Source organism: Epinephelus fuscoguttatus, linkage group LG23, assembly GCF_011397635.1.
Source record: "Epinephelus fuscoguttatus linkage group LG23, E.fuscoguttatus.final_Chr_v1".
Lineage (NCBI taxonomy): Eukaryota > Metazoa > Chordata > Actinopteri > Perciformes > Serranidae > Epinephelus > Epinephelus fuscoguttatus.
Genome location: NC_064774.1, coordinates 36,747,164 through 36,765,593, shown reverse-complemented (window position 1 = coordinate 36,765,593; position 18,430 = coordinate 36,747,164). Strand labels below are relative to the sequence as shown.

General features: G+C 44.8%; 2 protein-coding genes across 2 annotated transcripts; one reads left to right on the top strand and one right to left on the bottom strand.

Moving 5' to 3' along the window:
- Nucleotides 1-485: 485 nt before the first annotated feature.
- Nucleotides 486-2,171, top strand: LOC125884112 (uncharacterized). The gene is made up of 2 exons (XM_049568913.1): nt 486-761; nt 1,557-2,171. Exons 1-2 carry the CDS (start codon nt 713-715, stop codon nt 2,162-2,164), a joined length of 657 nt encoding a protein of 218 aa, XP_049424870.1. The 5' UTR covers nt 486-712; the 3' UTR covers nt 2,165-2,171.
- Nucleotides 2,172-9,257: 7,086 nt separating this feature from the next.
- On the bottom strand, nt 9,258-15,743 carry LOC125883467 (uncharacterized). The gene is made up of 7 exons (XM_049567751.1): nt 15,728-15,743; nt 15,550-15,609; nt 15,282-15,363; nt 15,136-15,189; nt 14,951-15,025; nt 13,626-14,825; nt 9,258-10,221 (listed from the first exon to the last, which is right to left on the bottom strand). The coding sequence occupies exons 1-7, from the start codon at nt 15,741-15,743 to the stop codon at nt 9,258-9,260; spliced, it is 2,451 nt and encodes an 816-aa protein (XP_049423708.1).
- Between the last annotated feature and the right edge of the window lie 2,687 nt (nt 15,744-18,430).

Sequence of the window (18,430 nt, the reverse complement as noted above, 5' to 3'; positions counted from 1 at the left end):
AATCTGTATGTCACAATGAGACAGAAAGAGAGACAGAGAGAGAGACAGAGACAGAGAGAGAGAGAGAGAGATGCAGGACAGATGGTAATGACAGTAGCTTACAGCAACGTTAATGATATTGATATTATAATTATAATTCTGGCTGTTGTGGTACAATATGTTGAAAGTATGTATTAATATCTGATAGTGTGTATATGTGACAATAATCATATGTGTATAATAACAGCAGAAGTATGACTAAAGTAGTATATAGGGACCAGCTTTGCGCGTGCATGTGAAATGCGCGTGCACGTGAGACGTGCGTGCGTGCGTGCACGTGAAACACCCCCCCCCCCCCCCCCCTTCCGGCCCCTCCCCCACTACGCTCCTCCCCCACCCCGCCCCTCCCCACACTCCGCCCCTTCCGGTTCGCCCCCACTCCGCCCCTTCCGGCCCCTCCCCCACTACGCCCCTCCCCACACTCCGCCCCTTCCGGGTCACACACACACACACACACCGTCATATGAAATCCGTCTCTCATTGGTTAAACATAGCGCCTCCTATTGGCTAATCAAAAGCCCCTCCTTGCGGACGGATGTGTGTGGTGTATATATACAAGGGATTTTCTTAACAGGACATCCTCAACTTCTCGGACGGCGAAGCTACGGCGGGACGAGCTCTGATTTTTTTTTCTTCAACGATCGCCTGTATTCTGCAAGACGTTTCTGCAACCATGTCTTCCTGCACCAGCAACAGCGGCATCGGGTCAAGCGAGCGCCCAGGTATGTCTGATGACCCGGCGACAGTTGTGGATGCTCGGGCCCCTTACAAGACAAGGAGACGTGTAGGAAGTGGGCTCGTTACGTCGGAGAATCGTGAATTTGAGCTAGAGCTGGAGGGTGTTAATGGGTATGTTTACAATGTTAAATATCAGGACTCTGTTGTCACACTCAGTGCGGCCACCGGTCGCAGTGTGGTTCCAGGCGTTGAAACATGGTCGGTCAGTTTGATGCATAGCGATTGGAAATTGTTTTGGTCTGAGGTCTGTCCTGACCTAGACCAACCTGGTTTCCCAGAGAGTATTTATGTCTCGCAGTGGGTCAGCAAAACGGGCCCCGAGATGTACCGCATTGAGACGGATCGTTTTAACAAACGGCGGGAGGACTTTATTTTTCTCAGTGTGTGCAAAGATCGAGAATCTGTGATCGCGAGCAGAGGCGCGTGGGGACAACAACCCTACCCTCTTACGCTTCAAGAGCGTGACGAGTGGTTTAAAACTGTTTTCTTTATTCAGTGGTGTGACTGGAGATCTCTGCAGAAATTGTTTGACGAAGCTGACAAGGGCATCAGAAGAGACAGGATCCTCTCTTCTTACCAGAGTGTTAGAAAACGTCTTCTTTTCGATGATGCGAGACTAATGCGGGTAGTCACCTTCCTTCCCTGTGCCGCCCGAAAATCATCAGACACATCGACTACTGATAAAGCCTAGGTTAGCATAACTTTTGTATTTTTGTCTTTTTTAAATTATGATAAACGCTGTATATGATTTTAATGTTGTTTTTCTGTTGTTTTTACAGGCAGTGTCTTGATCAGCACCCATGACGACGATGATACTAGAGGGTGTTGGGAAAACGATTGCGGTGGTGTGGAACCCTGGACACCTCATATGAAGCCGCTTGAGGCGCTGCATGTGAAGAAGAAGAAGGAGAAGAAGGAGGAGGAGGAGAAGGGACATGTCTCGACACGGTCCCTGACAAAAGACGACGTGGACACGATCAAAGACTTTCTATCACGCTGCCAGTATCACGCAGGGCTGGAAAAAACAAGAGCTCTCTGCAACGGGTGTAAAATCAACCACCCGAGTCAGCGTCGACACTCTTGCTTGTATGATTTTGATCAGATCAGATGTATGTATTTTGACCAGATCCTGGACTCTGTATTCAACCCGTCTCTAGGAAAAGCTCTGCATTACCTGTTTGCGCAGATATCACCGGGGGCTTTCTCACAAGACAGGCTTTTAGGAGCGGCCGAGACTCTGAGACACTATCTCAGACCCGGATGTGACGGACCATCTGCCAAAGAGGAAATGGAGACGGAGGAGGACCACAAGCACGAGACCGCTTTACGCAACGCCTTCACCGTGTGGACCAAGTGCTGCTGCTGCTGCATGTCGACAGATTTGTAATATTTACCGCAGAAAAATGATGTTGTTCTTTGGGATCACATTAGCCACATATCTTTTCACGTGGAAAAGACGCCCTGCCATGAACAGACTGACATCACTTCTGCACGGGTAATTACCGTGACGGTGTCCTCGCGAATGTGTTACATTCAACAACCATTTAAACGTTATAAGGACAAGTGTTAAAAATTGGAATGATACAGTGTGCGGCAGCACACAGTTCATCAGCGTTAAAGATGTGGTAACGGCATATTTCACAAACTGTAATGAGTCTGAGGCGTTTGCAACACGCCATGTTATTTGTCTTTGTGCATTTCTTTGTGATGCGTGTGTTTTGATGATTAAAAATGGTGTACCATTAGATGTTTGTGATGCAGTTCAGCACCTAGTGCGACACATGATAGACAGAGATGTGATGGTGTGTGTAAAATACCTAAACATGTTGAAAAACCATAAATAAATAAAAGACGGTGTGTCGACCTCATCTTGGCCACTTGTGTTGTTGACTGAATATGGAGCGCACGCTAGACAAGATTTACCACGACCCCGCACACCCAGGGGGTCTTGGAGGTGTACAAAAACTTTGCGATGCTGTTAGAAAATGCACTGGGGAGGCTCCGGGGATGCCTGAAGTAAAGCGTTACTTACAGGGGCAAGATGTGTATACCCTCCACGCTAAAGCAGCTGTACACTTCCCTAGAAATAGGGTGTTGGTTAGCGGTATTGACAAACAGTTCCAGGCCGATCTGGTGGACATGAGTGAATATTCAGCAGAAAATGACAGTGTGTGCTACCTGCTGACATGTATCGATGTATTTTCTAAATATGCATGGGTTAGGTGTCTTAAAAACAAGACCGGTGCATCTGTTGCAAAGGCGTTTGAAGACATTTTGAACGAAGGACGCATACCTGTAAAACTCCAAACCGATCAGGGACAGAGTTTTATAACAAACAGTTTCAACATCTAATGGAGGTGTATAAAATTAAACATTTCTCTACCTCAAACGAGACTAAGGCTAGCACGGTTGAACGCTTTCAACAGAACATTTAAGACCCGCATGTGGAGATATCTAACGCCTGTTAATTCGGCGTAGATATGTTGATGTCGCCCAGGACCTCGCAACGCTTACAACAAGTCTCACCACAGATCGATAAAGATGGCCCCATCCGATGTAAACAAAGACAACGAAGCTCGTCTTTAACACGCTGTACAAGGAGAAGAAGAAGAAGAAACCGCAGAGGATCGATCGCTCAAATATAATGTAGGGGACACTGTGAGAATATCAAAACTCCGCGTGTGTTTAGAAAAGGTTATGAACAAACATATACAGACGAGTTTTTTACAATAACTAGGCGCATAGCCCGCGACCAGCCTGTGTATAGAATATCAGATTGCTCGGGTGAAGAGGTAAAAGGCACATTTTACGAGCCTGAGCTACAGCCGGTAATCATTGACAAAAACAAGGTGTTTAAAATAGAGAAAGTAATATCCAGAAAAACTATAGGCCGGAAAAAGATGGCGCGTGTGAAATGGTTGGGGTGGCCTGAGAAATTTAACTCGTGGGTCTCTGAAAAGGACATCGTTGACGTGTGATATATGTATATATATATATCACGGGACGTTACCTGTTTACACAGCCACTTTGGAATTGTCGACGCCCCAACAACATCAAGAAGATGGAGAACAAGAACGGATTTTATGTCACGTTACCGAGTAATGCATCGCTACACGTGTATCCTAATAACAAGATATGGCGCTACCGAACAAAATTAGCAAAACCGATCGTTCTGAGCGAACCGTACGAGGTGGGGGTTATTGAACTTCAGTACCCTAGGGTGTGGTCAACGCGTTCCCTGCTTCTGACGCGACGTGTTAATATACGATAGTAAAACCAACCAGACAGCCACTATAACACTGTTTGCCGGGTTTTACGACTCCATTCCCAGAATACTAAAGAATTTAATGCTAAATGCATCGGTAACCCGATAACATCGCGCTTAGGTCTTCAATATAACAACATTCCAAATCACGTTCATTTTTCGGAGGAGAAGGATATAAGGTGACATTCCGCGAAACTGGCGAAATATTGGGTTTTAAGCCCGGTGAGCCGTTTGAGATACCGGCGACCCCTATTTTTAAGAAAATCTACGCCTCTCCTCACCCCGCAGATATTTTTGGGGGAGTTTATAATATATACGTTTACAGCGATATTGTTGATTATCAGCTAGTGGGAGACAGCCACGTGCGCTCCTCCGATGTATAAATATAACGCCGGAGGTAGGTCGTATGCCCACTCTGACATATGACAAGCCACACTATACATCGCTCTCCAAATCTGTCATTGACGATATCGAGATATCGTTAAAAAACGATCAAAACCAGTATATACCATTCACGTACGGAAAAGTGATTGTTAAACTACACTTTAGACCTGTGAAGCAGTATTTCTAGACCTGAGAAACTGGCCTACACACCATATGTGCGTGACGATGCCCGATATATGACATATTACATGAACCAAGCGGGTGGCGAATTACCTGGATTTATAGGTTCAAGTACACAATACGGTAACGGTTTAGGCGGCATATTTCGAGGCTTGCTTAGAATGGCTGTACCGTTATTTAAAAAAGGATTCAGCATCGCCAAGCCACATTTAAAAAACGCAGCTGTAAACATTGTAGGGGATATGGCGACCAACATTGCCAGAAGCGCTGTAACGAGACGACAGCAAGGAAACGGGTTGATGGTGAGCCGAAAAAGACCGTCCAAACGACCCCTCATCGAGGGTCGCAGCTCCGCAGGTCCAAAAGCGTAAACGACCGTCAAAGTGACACGACGCATCAGAAAGAAGTCGGCCACCAAGAGAAGCACAACTTCCAAAAGACGCGCGGTGATTCTGCGTAAAGACATATTCTAGTCTGAGAAGAGAAAACAACACCAACAGCCATGGCACTCATACACAACCAGTCGGAAGAATGTGTGAAGACGGAGCTGGATCTGTTCACAGTGCCGTACACAGACATCCATTGAAAAATCTACATTTGTCGAAATACCCCGGTTTCGCATTACGGGATGCCGGGCCTCTGGAATTTTTATATCAGCCTGCGGCAGGATTACATTGATCTAAACGATACCTACCTGTACATGCGCGCGAGAATCACGAACCCCGATGGTACCGATTTGGCCCAAGCCGCAGATGTGGGTTTTGTAAATTACCCCGGGTGTACGTTATTCTCGCAAGTGGATATCATGTTAGGAGACAGGCTTATAACCCAATCTTCCAACACATACCCGTACCGAGGGATAATCGAGTGTTTAATCAACTACGGAAAGGACACCTTGGATACGCAGTTTAGCAGCGGCCTGTTTTGTAAAGACACAGCAGACCACATGAATGCTGCCTCCATAACCGGAGATAACGAAGGCCTAGCCGAAAGAGGGCGATACACCGTCAACAGTCGCACTGTGGAATTAATAGCACCAATACACTCCGATTTGTTTTTCAGGAAAAGTTATTGCTAAACGGTATAGACATTTCCTAAAATTTATTCGATCAAAGGACGAGTTTGCCTTAATGACTGCGCAAAATAATCAATACGCCGTGAAGATCAGACGGCTAGCTTATTTGTAAAAGGTGGCGTGGCACCTGCCGTTAGATTGGCGCATAGCAGGGCACTGCAGCACACTAACGCTAAATACGCTATTGACAGAGTGGCTCTGAAAACATTTTCCATACCTGCAGGAACAAGAGTGTGCAACCAGGAAAATCTTTACATGGGACAAATCCCCAAATTCGTCATCATAGGCTTTGTTGACCATGAGGCATATTCGGGGAGCTATAACCGAACCCCTTCTGTTTTCAGCATTACGATACAGAGTTTATTAGCTTGTACGCAGACGGGCAGTCTCACCCTGCAAAGCCCTTTCAGCCACTATTTCAGAGAGGTCAGTATGTGAGAGAGTATTTCCAGCTGGTACAAACTACAGGACGTCATTTAAAAGACAGGTCTCTGGCCATATCACGTAATGATTTCGGGAATGGTTACACGTTATTTTGCTTCAATCTGGAACCTGACGACGGTCGTGCAGGGAATGTATCACTGATTAAAAGTGGTAATGTGAGGTTGGAAGTCCGTTTCAGAGTACCTCTACAGCGCACCGTTAACCTCGTGTTATGCTGTTTACGATTCTGTTATCGAAATATCAAACAAGAGACAAGTACTTTTGGATTATTACTAAAAAGAAGAAGCGGTATCAGCCATGAACACTATAGAGCTGACCGGCATCCTCAAAAGAATCATTAACGGGACAAATTTTTAGGAGTCCTGGCATGCGACCAACTGTCAAACCATAAAGGCACAGCGTTCCCGCCATGCTGGTTGTGAATACACACCCCTCAAACATGCCCGGTGAACACTGGCTCGCTATTTATATTACGAAACAGAAGCATGGATATTTTTTTGATAGCTTTGGAAACCCTCCCGACAGCGACAAATTTCCATCGGAGATATACAGATACCTCGTTGAAAACTGTGCAGACGTGTATTATTCCCAGAGGCAGGTTCAGAACAACTACTCTACAGCCTGTGGACAGCATTGTGTCTTTTTTCTGTGTCATATACAAAGAGGAATTCCTTTTACAAGAATGTTAAACATGTATAGTGCTAATCTGGCACGCAATGATGCTATGGTGTGCAAGTTTGTAAACAAAATACAGCCCTCTGTATGTCGTGGATATAATTTCACATGTGTACAGTGCAGCAACATGCTGTGTGACTGTGAATAATTCTAATAAAGAGAGAGAGAGAAAGCATGATCCGCAGTTCAGACATTCCATTTATTTAACACATTTGTAGAATACATTCATTTGGTCAAGAATTTAATAATAGTAATAATGAAAATAAAAATACATTCAATTGATCAAGAGTTATAAACAAAAATACATTCAATAGGTCAAGAATTCAATAATAGTAATGATGAAAACGATGGTACATTCAATAGGTCAAGGGTTAAAACAAAAATACATTCATATGGTCAAGAGATAAAACAAAAATACATTAAATTGGTCAAAAGTTAAAAAAACAAAATACATTCAAACGACATTCAATAGTAAATATTAAAAATATAAAGAAATCAGAACAAATGTAACAAAATTACACACACACACACTTTTATTATTATTAAAAATCCTCCCACTGTGAAGTGTTTAGTCTGTGAGGTAGTGAACGTGTTGAAGCAGGTGTCCTTAGTGGGGCGCTAAAGCACCCCGGTGAGCCTATTACTGACCGTTTTTTCCCCTTGCTTTTCTGGGAGGAAAACTAGGGCGTCTCCGATTCTTTTATACTCCGCTATATCCCCACGCACCTGTTTGTTAGGGATGGCCATTAAAGGTATGTTTAAATGGGCTAGGGTTTTTAGGAACACGTCCCACCCCAGTGGTCTAGAAATGTCTGAAATATTGTGTGATGCAGTGACACTTTTCACCAGGTCATACAAATGAGTACCGTGGAGGGACGGCCGTTAACAACAATTTCAGCGTTGTCTGTCCAGGATAAAACATGCTTTGAGCGGTAATTGCATCTAGAATGTATTCAGCATTTCTCTGACTTCTTTTAGGAATGTGTTTTAACACACCCTCTAAAACCGTGTCCTTTTATGCCCATCATCATCATCATCATCATCAGGTCTGCGGTCCTCTGGTCTAATTTCGTTATCAGGCATTGCCAGGGTCAGTACAGTTTTTTCACGCTCACCCTGTCTCACCAATGCCAAATAACGCTGCAGTACTTGAGAGTATTTTTTGGCTTTTTCATATATGTCTGTGTCCGGTAGTTTCAATATGTCAGACATGGCTCGGTCAAGGTCGTTTTGTACTACCTGTCTTATGCTTGCAGTGTTTTGGTCCTGATGCTGCTGCTGCTGCTGCTGCTGTTTTAACATGTCAAGCTGATGCTGAGGAACCAAAAACATCTTCTGTGCATGCTCCATATTCTTCTTTCTTAACCTCTGCTTATCAGGCTTGTGATAAATGGTATAGCTGCTCCAAGTAGTGGTAGTAAAAACCCGCCGCTCTGGTTAATCCTCTTTTTCTTATTTAAATGTTTAACATTTTTGTCTGCAACCAGTCTGATGATGCCTCTCTTCTTTAACTGAGAGTACTGTTTTTCTGTCAAAGGGATGTTACCTCTCAACACATTTAAAGCTATTTCACAGAGTGCATCGATAAAGTCTGCGCTAGCGCCACACACAATGACCCTTCTCATACCCGGCGTTGCTTTATATAACAACTCCAACATGGCTAGATTCCTCTGCACGCGTGACGACATTATTTAGCCCTTTGTTTGTTTTTAGGCATATAAACAACCTGCTGATTTGACAACAAAGCGGTTCTGAGCCTCAAGTGGTCTGGAGTGACAGCTTTATAATCTATGAGGAGATACCCGTATGCGGAACTAGTGGCGTCAGTAAACGCCTCTAAAAAATATTTAGTGTTTCCAGGAAACATCTGTTTGCCCAGGAGTGTAACCTGATATTTATCCCTAGGGTTTTTGAACAAGACAAGGTAGTTTGTGTTTAAACTAATGGTTCTGCTAGCCTTGCCTTGTATAAACAAATTTTGAACCAGATATATACAGCTGAGATTTCTATGGTGGACATATTTGGTGAATACATTCTGAACTTCTATATTGTCACTTGCGCTATTCATTAAATCGTCTATGACGAGTAGATTAGTCTTGTCCGGGGTAATAACTCGTCGTCACACAGGGAATCGGGTAACCCTTTAACAAAGTTGATGTCTCTTAATTTAAGGAGTTGGTCATATAAAGGTTGCCAGCATGAGTATACGAGACCAAATTATCAATGTTATGTGAAATAACTGTAGATGCATTTTCAATAAGACCCTTGACAAAATATGTCTTCCCACAATTTGAGGGACCACTCACCACCAAACTAAACGGATGCTGCAGTCTTGAGTCAAAAGAGATGTTAGTAGCCATAAGGTAGGGTGCTGTAGTCTGACAGGACTCTGCGCTTGTTATACACAACCTTGACTTTTTTGTGTACTACGTCATTTTTAAGATGAAACTTCTTTTATCACGCCTGATGGTTTCCGCCTCTGTGATCACATGCATCTGAGTGTTCTGATTGGTCACAAAGGACTGGACCAACCCCTTGCGACTCGTGGGTGAGCACTGCTGCATTTTTGGCGTTAAGTGTGACACCCTTGCACTTGACCTGCGTTTTACCAAGTTTTGTGCAGTAGGCGTAACACTTTGGACCCCCAGACACAAACTCTGTGATATAATCTTCCTCTGGGAGCCCGCACACATCACCGTCATTGATCTCATCGGTTAAGTCACCCAAGTATGAGCCTAGAGGGGGAACCCAATCACCTGGGCCGGACGTGAAAATGACGCTGTCCGTGTCACAGTACAGCACACGCTCCTGCAGCCTGTCCAACAAGTCATACAGCATCAGCCTAGCATAGGCGGTGGTCATAGCCCCTATGAACACATTCACATCATTCACTCTGGACGCCTTACCATCTGCGTGACACCACTGGACAATGGCCACGTCATCGGATATAAACCCAAACTGACGCACGTCATAATGGTCGCTGAACATGAGCTGCGTGAATCTCTCCGGTTCTGTAATTAACTCGCAGGAGGGCATGTTACTCCGCATGCTGAATCTGCCCCACAATGAGTTCAGGAGAAGCTTGTTACAATTCCTGACCGCCTTGTTGACACAGATTTTGTCAGCATCGAGTAAAATCCTCCTTTTCATGGTAGTCACGTATGTACTGGGCTTTCTCTGCAGGAGTAATGACATGCCCGGGTAGCCTGACGCCTCCTGCTTACACTTCAAAAACGTCTTGACATATTCCTTGAACAAGGTGTCTGTCTTGTTTGGGAAATGCCACACTTCATCAATGCAGACAATCAGGTACCCCTTCTCGACAGCTTTCTGAAGTTCAAACGAGACCCACACACCTGACAGCTGTCGCTCGGCGTCAGTATGCGCACAGACACTGGTCTGGTTTAACTCCTCAGCACACCTGCCACACAACGGAAACATGAGCCTTTTGTGACACCTGTAGGGCAGTACGGGGTGGTACAGACCTCTGGGGGGAAGCACGGTACACTTTACAAACCCGAAATAATTTTCTACCGGACCAAAATCTCTGGATAATTTGTGGGTGTCCAACCGGTATTGTTTTTTGACTGTACAGTAGGATACAGGCTTGTGAAATCGTAGTATCTGATTTTCTCATCTGCGTTATCAGCCTTGTGGTACATCTTGATGGCGTTTGTACGCCTCCAAAAAGGGCTTGTCGTGGGTCGAGGCGCTTTGAGCCTGTAAGTGTTGAGGTGCGCCTGAACAGATGGGTCTGAACGCTTTTAGCGCCTCCCACTCACATTCCCACATCACCACCACACGCAGACCATGCACACTTTTCAACGCTGATATTTTTCACAGAATGAGTGGTACAGACTGCCATAGGGTTTTTGGTGACAGGATTCACTTGGTCTGGGCGCAACACTTGACACATCCGTGAAAAAGCATCCCGCAAACTCGTAGCATGTGTTTGTGGCCCTGTTATACCCATCCACAAAAACTGCCCAAATTGTTGCTCACCGTGGTTCAAAGCGTGTCTAATCGGAGCCTTCTACCTGGCCACGTATTCCAGCCATTGCATAGACACCTCAGAATAGGTTTTATTCTGCTGTGTATGCGCCTTCATACGTGAGGGCAAGGGTGTCTTTGGGTAGAAAACGCGCGTTTTGAAAACACCCGTGCAACTCGACGCCAGTGTCGTGAACGGGTCGAGGTCTGTGCACCTGATAAATGTCTCACGATAAATTAGACAGGCCTTGCGAAGCACTTCTACATCATTAACACAGTAGTGGCGAATTTCTGTCTGGAAATCAAAGGTTTTCTCACGGACGGTGTCATACCAGATCATGAACCTATGCTTGTCACTGTCAGACATGGTGTTGTACCCGTAATAAGAGGGGTCGGGGTATTTCCCACATAGTACTCGTCGCCCTGGTGTTGAACTTGTGCGGAAAATACCAATTCTCCTTGTCCTCAAAACCCATGGCAGCAGGTGTCCTTGATAAACGCATGGGTAGAAATCTGAAAGAATCGATACAGCGTTGCTGGAACGCCTTGTCATACATCAGGATGACCCTACTGCCACGCATGGTTACTGTGGGAGGGATCCTGTTGCACAAAATATTCCAGCAGTATGTAATTATCAAACCCAGAGGCGTTGTGTGCAATAAATGTACCCCTTATATTTTGGCTGCCGGTACCGTTTAACAAACGTGTCAACGCATTTCAGGGTGTTGAAACAAAATTTGTTTCCCTCTGTGTCCATAGCACACACAAAGTTTGCTTCGTGCTTGCCCTCGTGATAACGTGTCTCAAAATCAAAAAATATGTATTTTGTGTGTGGGGTTTGTTTTTTCAGCGGCTGGATAAAACATTGGTGTACAGCATCGCTCTCATTTAGGGCCTCGCCGCAGTGTGTACACTTTGGTGGCTTGCATTTATGCTGCGTTCTTGCCGCATTGTAGGTTTTACCACACTCTTCACAATATTTCACTTTGTCACACGGCGCTGCGTCGTGTTTAGAGTGAGGTGTTTATGCTGATTATAGCAGTGTCTGGACTTGCAGATTCGTTTACACCCTGTACATTTTACAGTGGCCCCTGTGTGCATGTGACACTGTGTATAACAAACATTGCAGAGGTATTTACAAACGTGCTTAAACGGTTCTGTGTATGAACCGTAACAGTAGTCACACACATAGGTCCCGCCAAAGAAACCGGTTTTATTTACAATCAGGTAATAATGGTCATTGTGCAGGTACATCCACACAGTGCTGGCGTGTACAGCGTCATGGGTTTTGTAACACTGCAGGTGTTTACGCCTGAACCATGGTGGAATACTACGATTTTTATGTTTAAGTGATGTTCAAATTTTGTGATATCAGAGAGCGACACCTTGTGGGTTTCATCAAATCCTACAGCGCTATGCAGTTGTTTAGCATACTGCATTTTATCAGTGGCAGACAAGCTTTCATTAACAAAATGGGCGAGACAAAGAGAGAAACAAAGACTGTTCTGAGACACGTCGTTTTCAGGGTTATACAGGTGCCTTCCTTCTTAGATAAAATTTCATCATAAGGGACGCTTCCTAGCCTCAGTCTAGAACCACCACCACTACTACCACGTGCCACGGTCACAACAAACTCCAGATCATCATCTGTCAGCGACGTGTCATTACTCTGCACAACTTGAGAGACCACCTCCAAAAACTCGTCAGCGTTATATGCGTTGTCAGAGCTTAAAACAGCCTGCACATCGCTGGCTAGAGATGGTCCTCTCAAAACCACATTTAATACACTACCTGCAGGAGAGTCCTCTAAGGCTGCACCAATCACGCATGACAACCTCTCTCTAACACCGTCAATTGCCTGGGTGATGTTATCAAGACTAACGTCTCTGAAATCGACCCTCTGGCGAAATTCGGCAGCGTTGAATCTAGGTATGTCACGGACACGCAACTGTGCACCGCCTGTACTGGTAGATGGAACAGCAGGTGTTCCTTCTACCGGATTTCCTGCGCCGTGTTGACAGACCATAGAGTTACTCACAGAACCGACAGCAGCATGTTCAGCACAGACCCCGCGATCACTCACATTCACACCAGAGACACTCACGGTCCCAGAACTGATAGCAGCATGCTCAGCAGAGACCCCGCGATCACACACATTCACACCAGAGACACTCACGGCCCCAGAACTGACAGCAGCAGCATGCTCAGCAGAGGCTCCATTATCACGCACACATTCACACGAGAGACACTCACAGTCCCAGAACTGACAGCAGCGGCATGGTGATGCTATATTATCGTTGTCACTGTTGTTATTATTAACACCGATTTCTACAATAACATCAGCATTAGATGTAGCGGAGTAGCAGCAACACCAGAACCTGAACCGCAAGCGAGTGATGGTGATGACGCTGATGATGATGGGCATAAAATTCTGTCTCTTAAAAACAGTGCTGTTCTCTTCTCTATCCCCGCATTCTTTTATAATGTATCTGGACCAGCGCATAACACTGCTGTGGCTAGCCAGTACATCTGGTCCAGAGGGTGTGTTAAAACGTTCCCTAACTGTACCTGTCAAAGCACGCCGCCTCTGTAGTGCACTGGGACGAATCGACATTATCAGTAAAATGTGTGCTTTCGTCATCTGTGTCATAACGACCATCCCGACCTGGGTGCTCATTCGTTTTAACATTTTCCTCGGTGGTGCCATTATCTACGTTTACTTAACAATGTGCTCCTGTTTTTCTATACAGTGCGTCTACTAAGGTTATTTATTGATGTTGTGATTGTGTGCTGTAATTCAATTAAGGTGCCGACGCTCTGTTTAAGCAAATGTACCTGTGTATTAAGGGCTCTGTAGCGTCGCTCGTTAGTTTTAGTGCTCTAATCAGGTTTCGTTGCTCGCTTGCCAGGAGGAGGTATCGCGTCTCGGCAAATCTTTTCTGACGCTGTTCGCGCCTGATTAGCCTAGCCTGATGCCTGCACCTGGTTTTGAGCAATGCGTTCTCTCTTGCTATAACAGCCACTGGGGTGGGAGAATCAGAGGGTGAGACAGGGTCGGTAATAGGCTGAGGAGGGGTAGGCGGCTGCTGGGTGGAGGGCGGGGACGTATGGCTCAATACACTCTCAACATCAGCATCAACAACTACACCTACACCTACTGGATGAGACAGGGGGTGAGGGATAGGCCGGGGAGGGCTGGAGGGATGGCTTGGATACGCATCAACAAACACTACACTCTCATCAACATCAACAACAACACCTACTGGAGGAGGCAGGGGAAAAGGGATAGGCTGAGGCGGGCTGGAGGCCTGGCCTGGATGTGCATCAATAAATGCTATGCTTTCCTCCTCACCGTTTTCAACAACAACGTCAGCAAAAACACTGGGAGGGGGAGGATATGAAGCGGGTACAGGTGATAATGTCAGTAAGTCGGGTAAGTTACTGTGTCTGTAATCACCAGTACTGTCTAACAGATCATCAAAATCTGGAATATAGTCAGCACCTCTTAATAATGTGGGGATTGTGGGGAGATTCCCCACACACACACCTCTCCCCGCTGCGGGAGCAGAAGCAGCACCAGTATCAGCAACGCCAGCCTTCACAGGTGTACTCGTAGAAAATAGATCTTTGCTTACTTCGTGCTGATGCTGTAGGCTGGTGTTCTGTGGTGGGGAGAGCGACTCCTGCTGACTCCACAAAGCCTCTGTAGATATTCCCACGTTAAATAGCCGCCGGTGCGGAGGAGGAGGAGGAGGAGGAGATGGCCCGTGTTCCTCACTGATCGATGCCCTCTCACGCTGCTGGGCGTCCGCTGTTCCGCCGACTTCCTCTCGACCGTTAGGAAACGAGTTCACAGACTCCCCGACCTCCTCGAATGTGCCGTTGAAGCACTCCTCAACAGCCGTTGGAGCCGATTCTACACCGCCCGATCCTAGTGCGCTCCCCGCTTCACCCGCAGATAATCCCTGGACAACCAGTAACGCAGCTACCGCGGCGCTTGTTTCTTGCGTGGCCGTCAGCTCAGGCGGTTGAGCACTGTTTATTAAAAAAAATACAACATTAACGTTATCATTATTATTAATATTATTATCATTATTAGGCTGCTATTATTATTATTATTAGTATTATTATTATTATTATTAAATAACGACGTGTCTTACGTGAGAAATCCTTGTCCTGACGGTGTAACCCTCTGGAAATTTTCAGCCGGGTAGTCCTGGTGAATCGCCCAGGCACTGTTATGGAAAAAACAAAAACAAACAAAACGATATGTTAGCAGTATTCTGTATCCGACACATATTAACATAATATTCATATAAAGTAGCGTTAAAACATTGTGTCTTACGTGTTAAACCCGCTAGAAAACTGATTGAGGGGTCTCAGTGGCCTGCGCTGTGCACTGTGGAGAAAGAGGTGGTAAAACAGATGTTTGCAATGATGCAAGCATTCCCCATTAATGATAAATAAAATATAAAAATAAAACAGTCTTACGGTATAAAATCTCTAGCAGCAGCAGAGGCTGGAGGGTCTGTTCTGCGCCTTTTCAACGAAAGTGAGCGTCTTTGTGCTGCAGCTGGAAAGTAATACCATTTATTTAGCTTAGTAACACACTCTTTAAAATAATAATAATAAAATACATTCATTAGATCAAGATTTAAAACGAAAATACATTCGTTAGATTTAGAATTTAATAACAGTAATAATGAAAATAAGTAATCACACACAAGCACGCACACTACGAAATGATATGTTAACTTACGGCTGCTGCAGTGGGGTGCAGGGGCACGGTTTTCAACTCCGGAATCGTCAGCAGCTGTACCTAATGAGAAATACTTTTTTTTTTTTTTTTGTAGTTGTTGTTTTTAGAATGTTTTTTTTCTGAGAAAAATTAAGTATCTAGAGAGCAATGTTATCCAATATAGTTTAGGCACGCTTACCGTTAATTGAAGCCATTGTCCGCAGTAAAAGCTGTAGAAAAGGGTCCGCTGTGTTTCACGCAACCTAGACTTTTTTTTAAAAAAGATCCTCTGCTTGTTTCACTGGGATTTTTATACATTTGGGTAAAACAATAAAACAAACACGACACACATCATGAAACCCTGATTGGTTGTTGGTCTAGCCTTGCTGTATGATTGGCTACTGGAACAGATGCTTTGTAAAAACATCCGTGCATTCTTAATTCCTCTGATCTCGGACATCCCGGCGCCATGCGCAGTGGTCTGGGCTAGGTGAAGTGTTGAATCAACACTTGTCGCTACTTTCCGGCGAGGTGACGAATCAACACCTGTCGACATTTTTCCGGTGCAGGGGCGCAAGGAGGGGCTTTTGATTAGCCAATAGTTAGGGTTTCATTGGAAACCAGCCCCCCCAGAAGGAGGCGCTATGTTTAACCAATGAGAGCTGGATTTCATATGACGGTAGGGGCTTTTGATTAGCCAATAGTTAGGGTTTCATTGAAACCAGCCCCCAGAAGGAGGCGCTATGTTTAACCAATGAGAGCTGGATTTCATATGACGTGTGTAGGGGAGGGGGGGAGAACCGGAAGGGGTGGGGGTGGGGTGGGGAGGGGCGTGGTGGGGGTTTCACGTGCACGCACGCACGTCTCACGTGCACGCGCATTTCACATGCACGCGCAAAGCTGGTCCCCTTATACTACTGACTAATGATAACAGCAGCAGCAGGAGGCATCTGGCAGGACCACGGCAGCAGCACAACCACACACGTCACACCATCCAGGCACCACTGCAATAAAAGTTAACCTGAGAGACAGTGGAGCACAAAGGCTCCGGAGAAGTTAGTGACATGCAGTATAGCCGAGTTAGCAAGATGCAGTAACAGGACACGAGAGAGAGAGAGAGAGAGAGAGAGAGAGAGAAGGAGAGAAGGTGCCTGGTGTATTATAGGGGGTCCCCCGGCAGACTAGGCCTAAATCAGCCTAACTAGGGACTGGTACAAGCCGAGCCTGAGCCAGCCCTAACTATAAGCTTTATGAAAGAGGAAAGTCTTAAGTCTAGTCTTAAATGTGGAGACGGTGTCTGCCTCCCGGACCGCAACAGGCAGTGGTGGATTTAGGAAATTTGGAGCCCAAGGCAAAGGCAGGCATGGGGCCCTCTGAAATGAGAAGACAACACACAAAACAACAGGTCAATTATACAGATACATACATTTTAACAGTATTATTTTTTACCAGCAGGTTCTCTGATAGAATACTTAGAATGGATCACATACATAGAATTGATTTCACTATATAAGTTGTTATTTCATAAGTGTATATGTGACAGAGATGATTTACCTTTACACAGCTCAAATTTGGGCAGCAGCAGCTGCTGTCCTCTATGTTGTGGTGCTGAAATGAGAAGACAACACACAAAACAACAGGTCAATTATACAGATACATACATACATTTTAACAGAATACACATGTATTATTTGTTTTACCTTTTGTCCCTCTCTTCCTGTCCCTTTTACTCATATTAATCTCTCTTTTTTCTTTTTCTCTTCCTGTCTTTTTCTCGTAGTCTTTGTATTTCTCTCCCTTTTGTCCTTGTCTTTTTTCTTCTTCTGTCCCTTTTACTCATATTCCTCTCTTTTTCTTTTTATCTTCCTGTCCCTTTTACACATCTTCCTGTCCCTTTTTCTTGTTGTCTTCATCTCCATTGTTTTCTTCTGTCCCTTTTACTGGTTGTCTTCCTCTCCCTTTTTTCTTTCTTCTTCTTTTTCTCTTCCTGTCTTTTTCTGTAGTCTTTGATTTCTCTCCTTTTTGTCCTTGTCTTTTTTCTCTTCTTTCTCTTCCTGTCCCTTTAACTCACATTCCTCTCTCTTTTTTCTTTTTCTCTTCCTGTCTTTTTCTCATAGTCTTTGTATTTCTCTCCCTTTTGTCCTTGTCTTTTTTCTTCTTCTGTCCCTTTTACTCATATTCCTCTCCCTTTTTCCTTTTTCTCTTCCTGTCCCTTTTACTGGTTGTCTTCCTCTCCCTTTTTTCTTTCTTCTTCTTTTTCCTCTTCCTGTCTTTTTCTGTAGTCTTTAAATTCTCTCCTTTTTGTCCTTGTCTTTTTTCCTCTTCCTGTCCCTTTTACACATATTCCTGTCAATTCAATCAATCAATCAATTTTATTTATAAAGCCCAATATCACAAATCACAATTTGCCTCACAGGGCTTTACAGCATACGACATCCCTCTGTCCTTAAGACCCTCACAGCGGATAAGGAAAAACTCCCCAAAAAACCCTTTAACGGGGGAAAAAAAACGGTAGAAACCTCAGGAAGAGCAACTGAGGAGGGATCCCTCTTCCAGGACGGACAGACGTGCAATAGATGTCGTACAGAACAGATCAACATGATAAATTAACAGTAATCCATATGACACAGGGAGAGAGAGAGAGAGAGAGAGAGAGAGAGAGAGAGAGAGAGAGAGCGAGAGAGAGATATGCAGGTAATGACAGTATCTTACAACAACATTAATGGAAGTAATAATATTATAGTTATAGTTCTGGTTACTGCGGTACAATATGTTGAAAGTATGTATTAATACCTGGCAGTATACATGTGTGACAATAATCATATGTGCATAATAACAGAAGAAGTATGACTAATGACTAATGATGGCAGCAGCAGCAGGAGGCATCTGGCGGGACCACGGC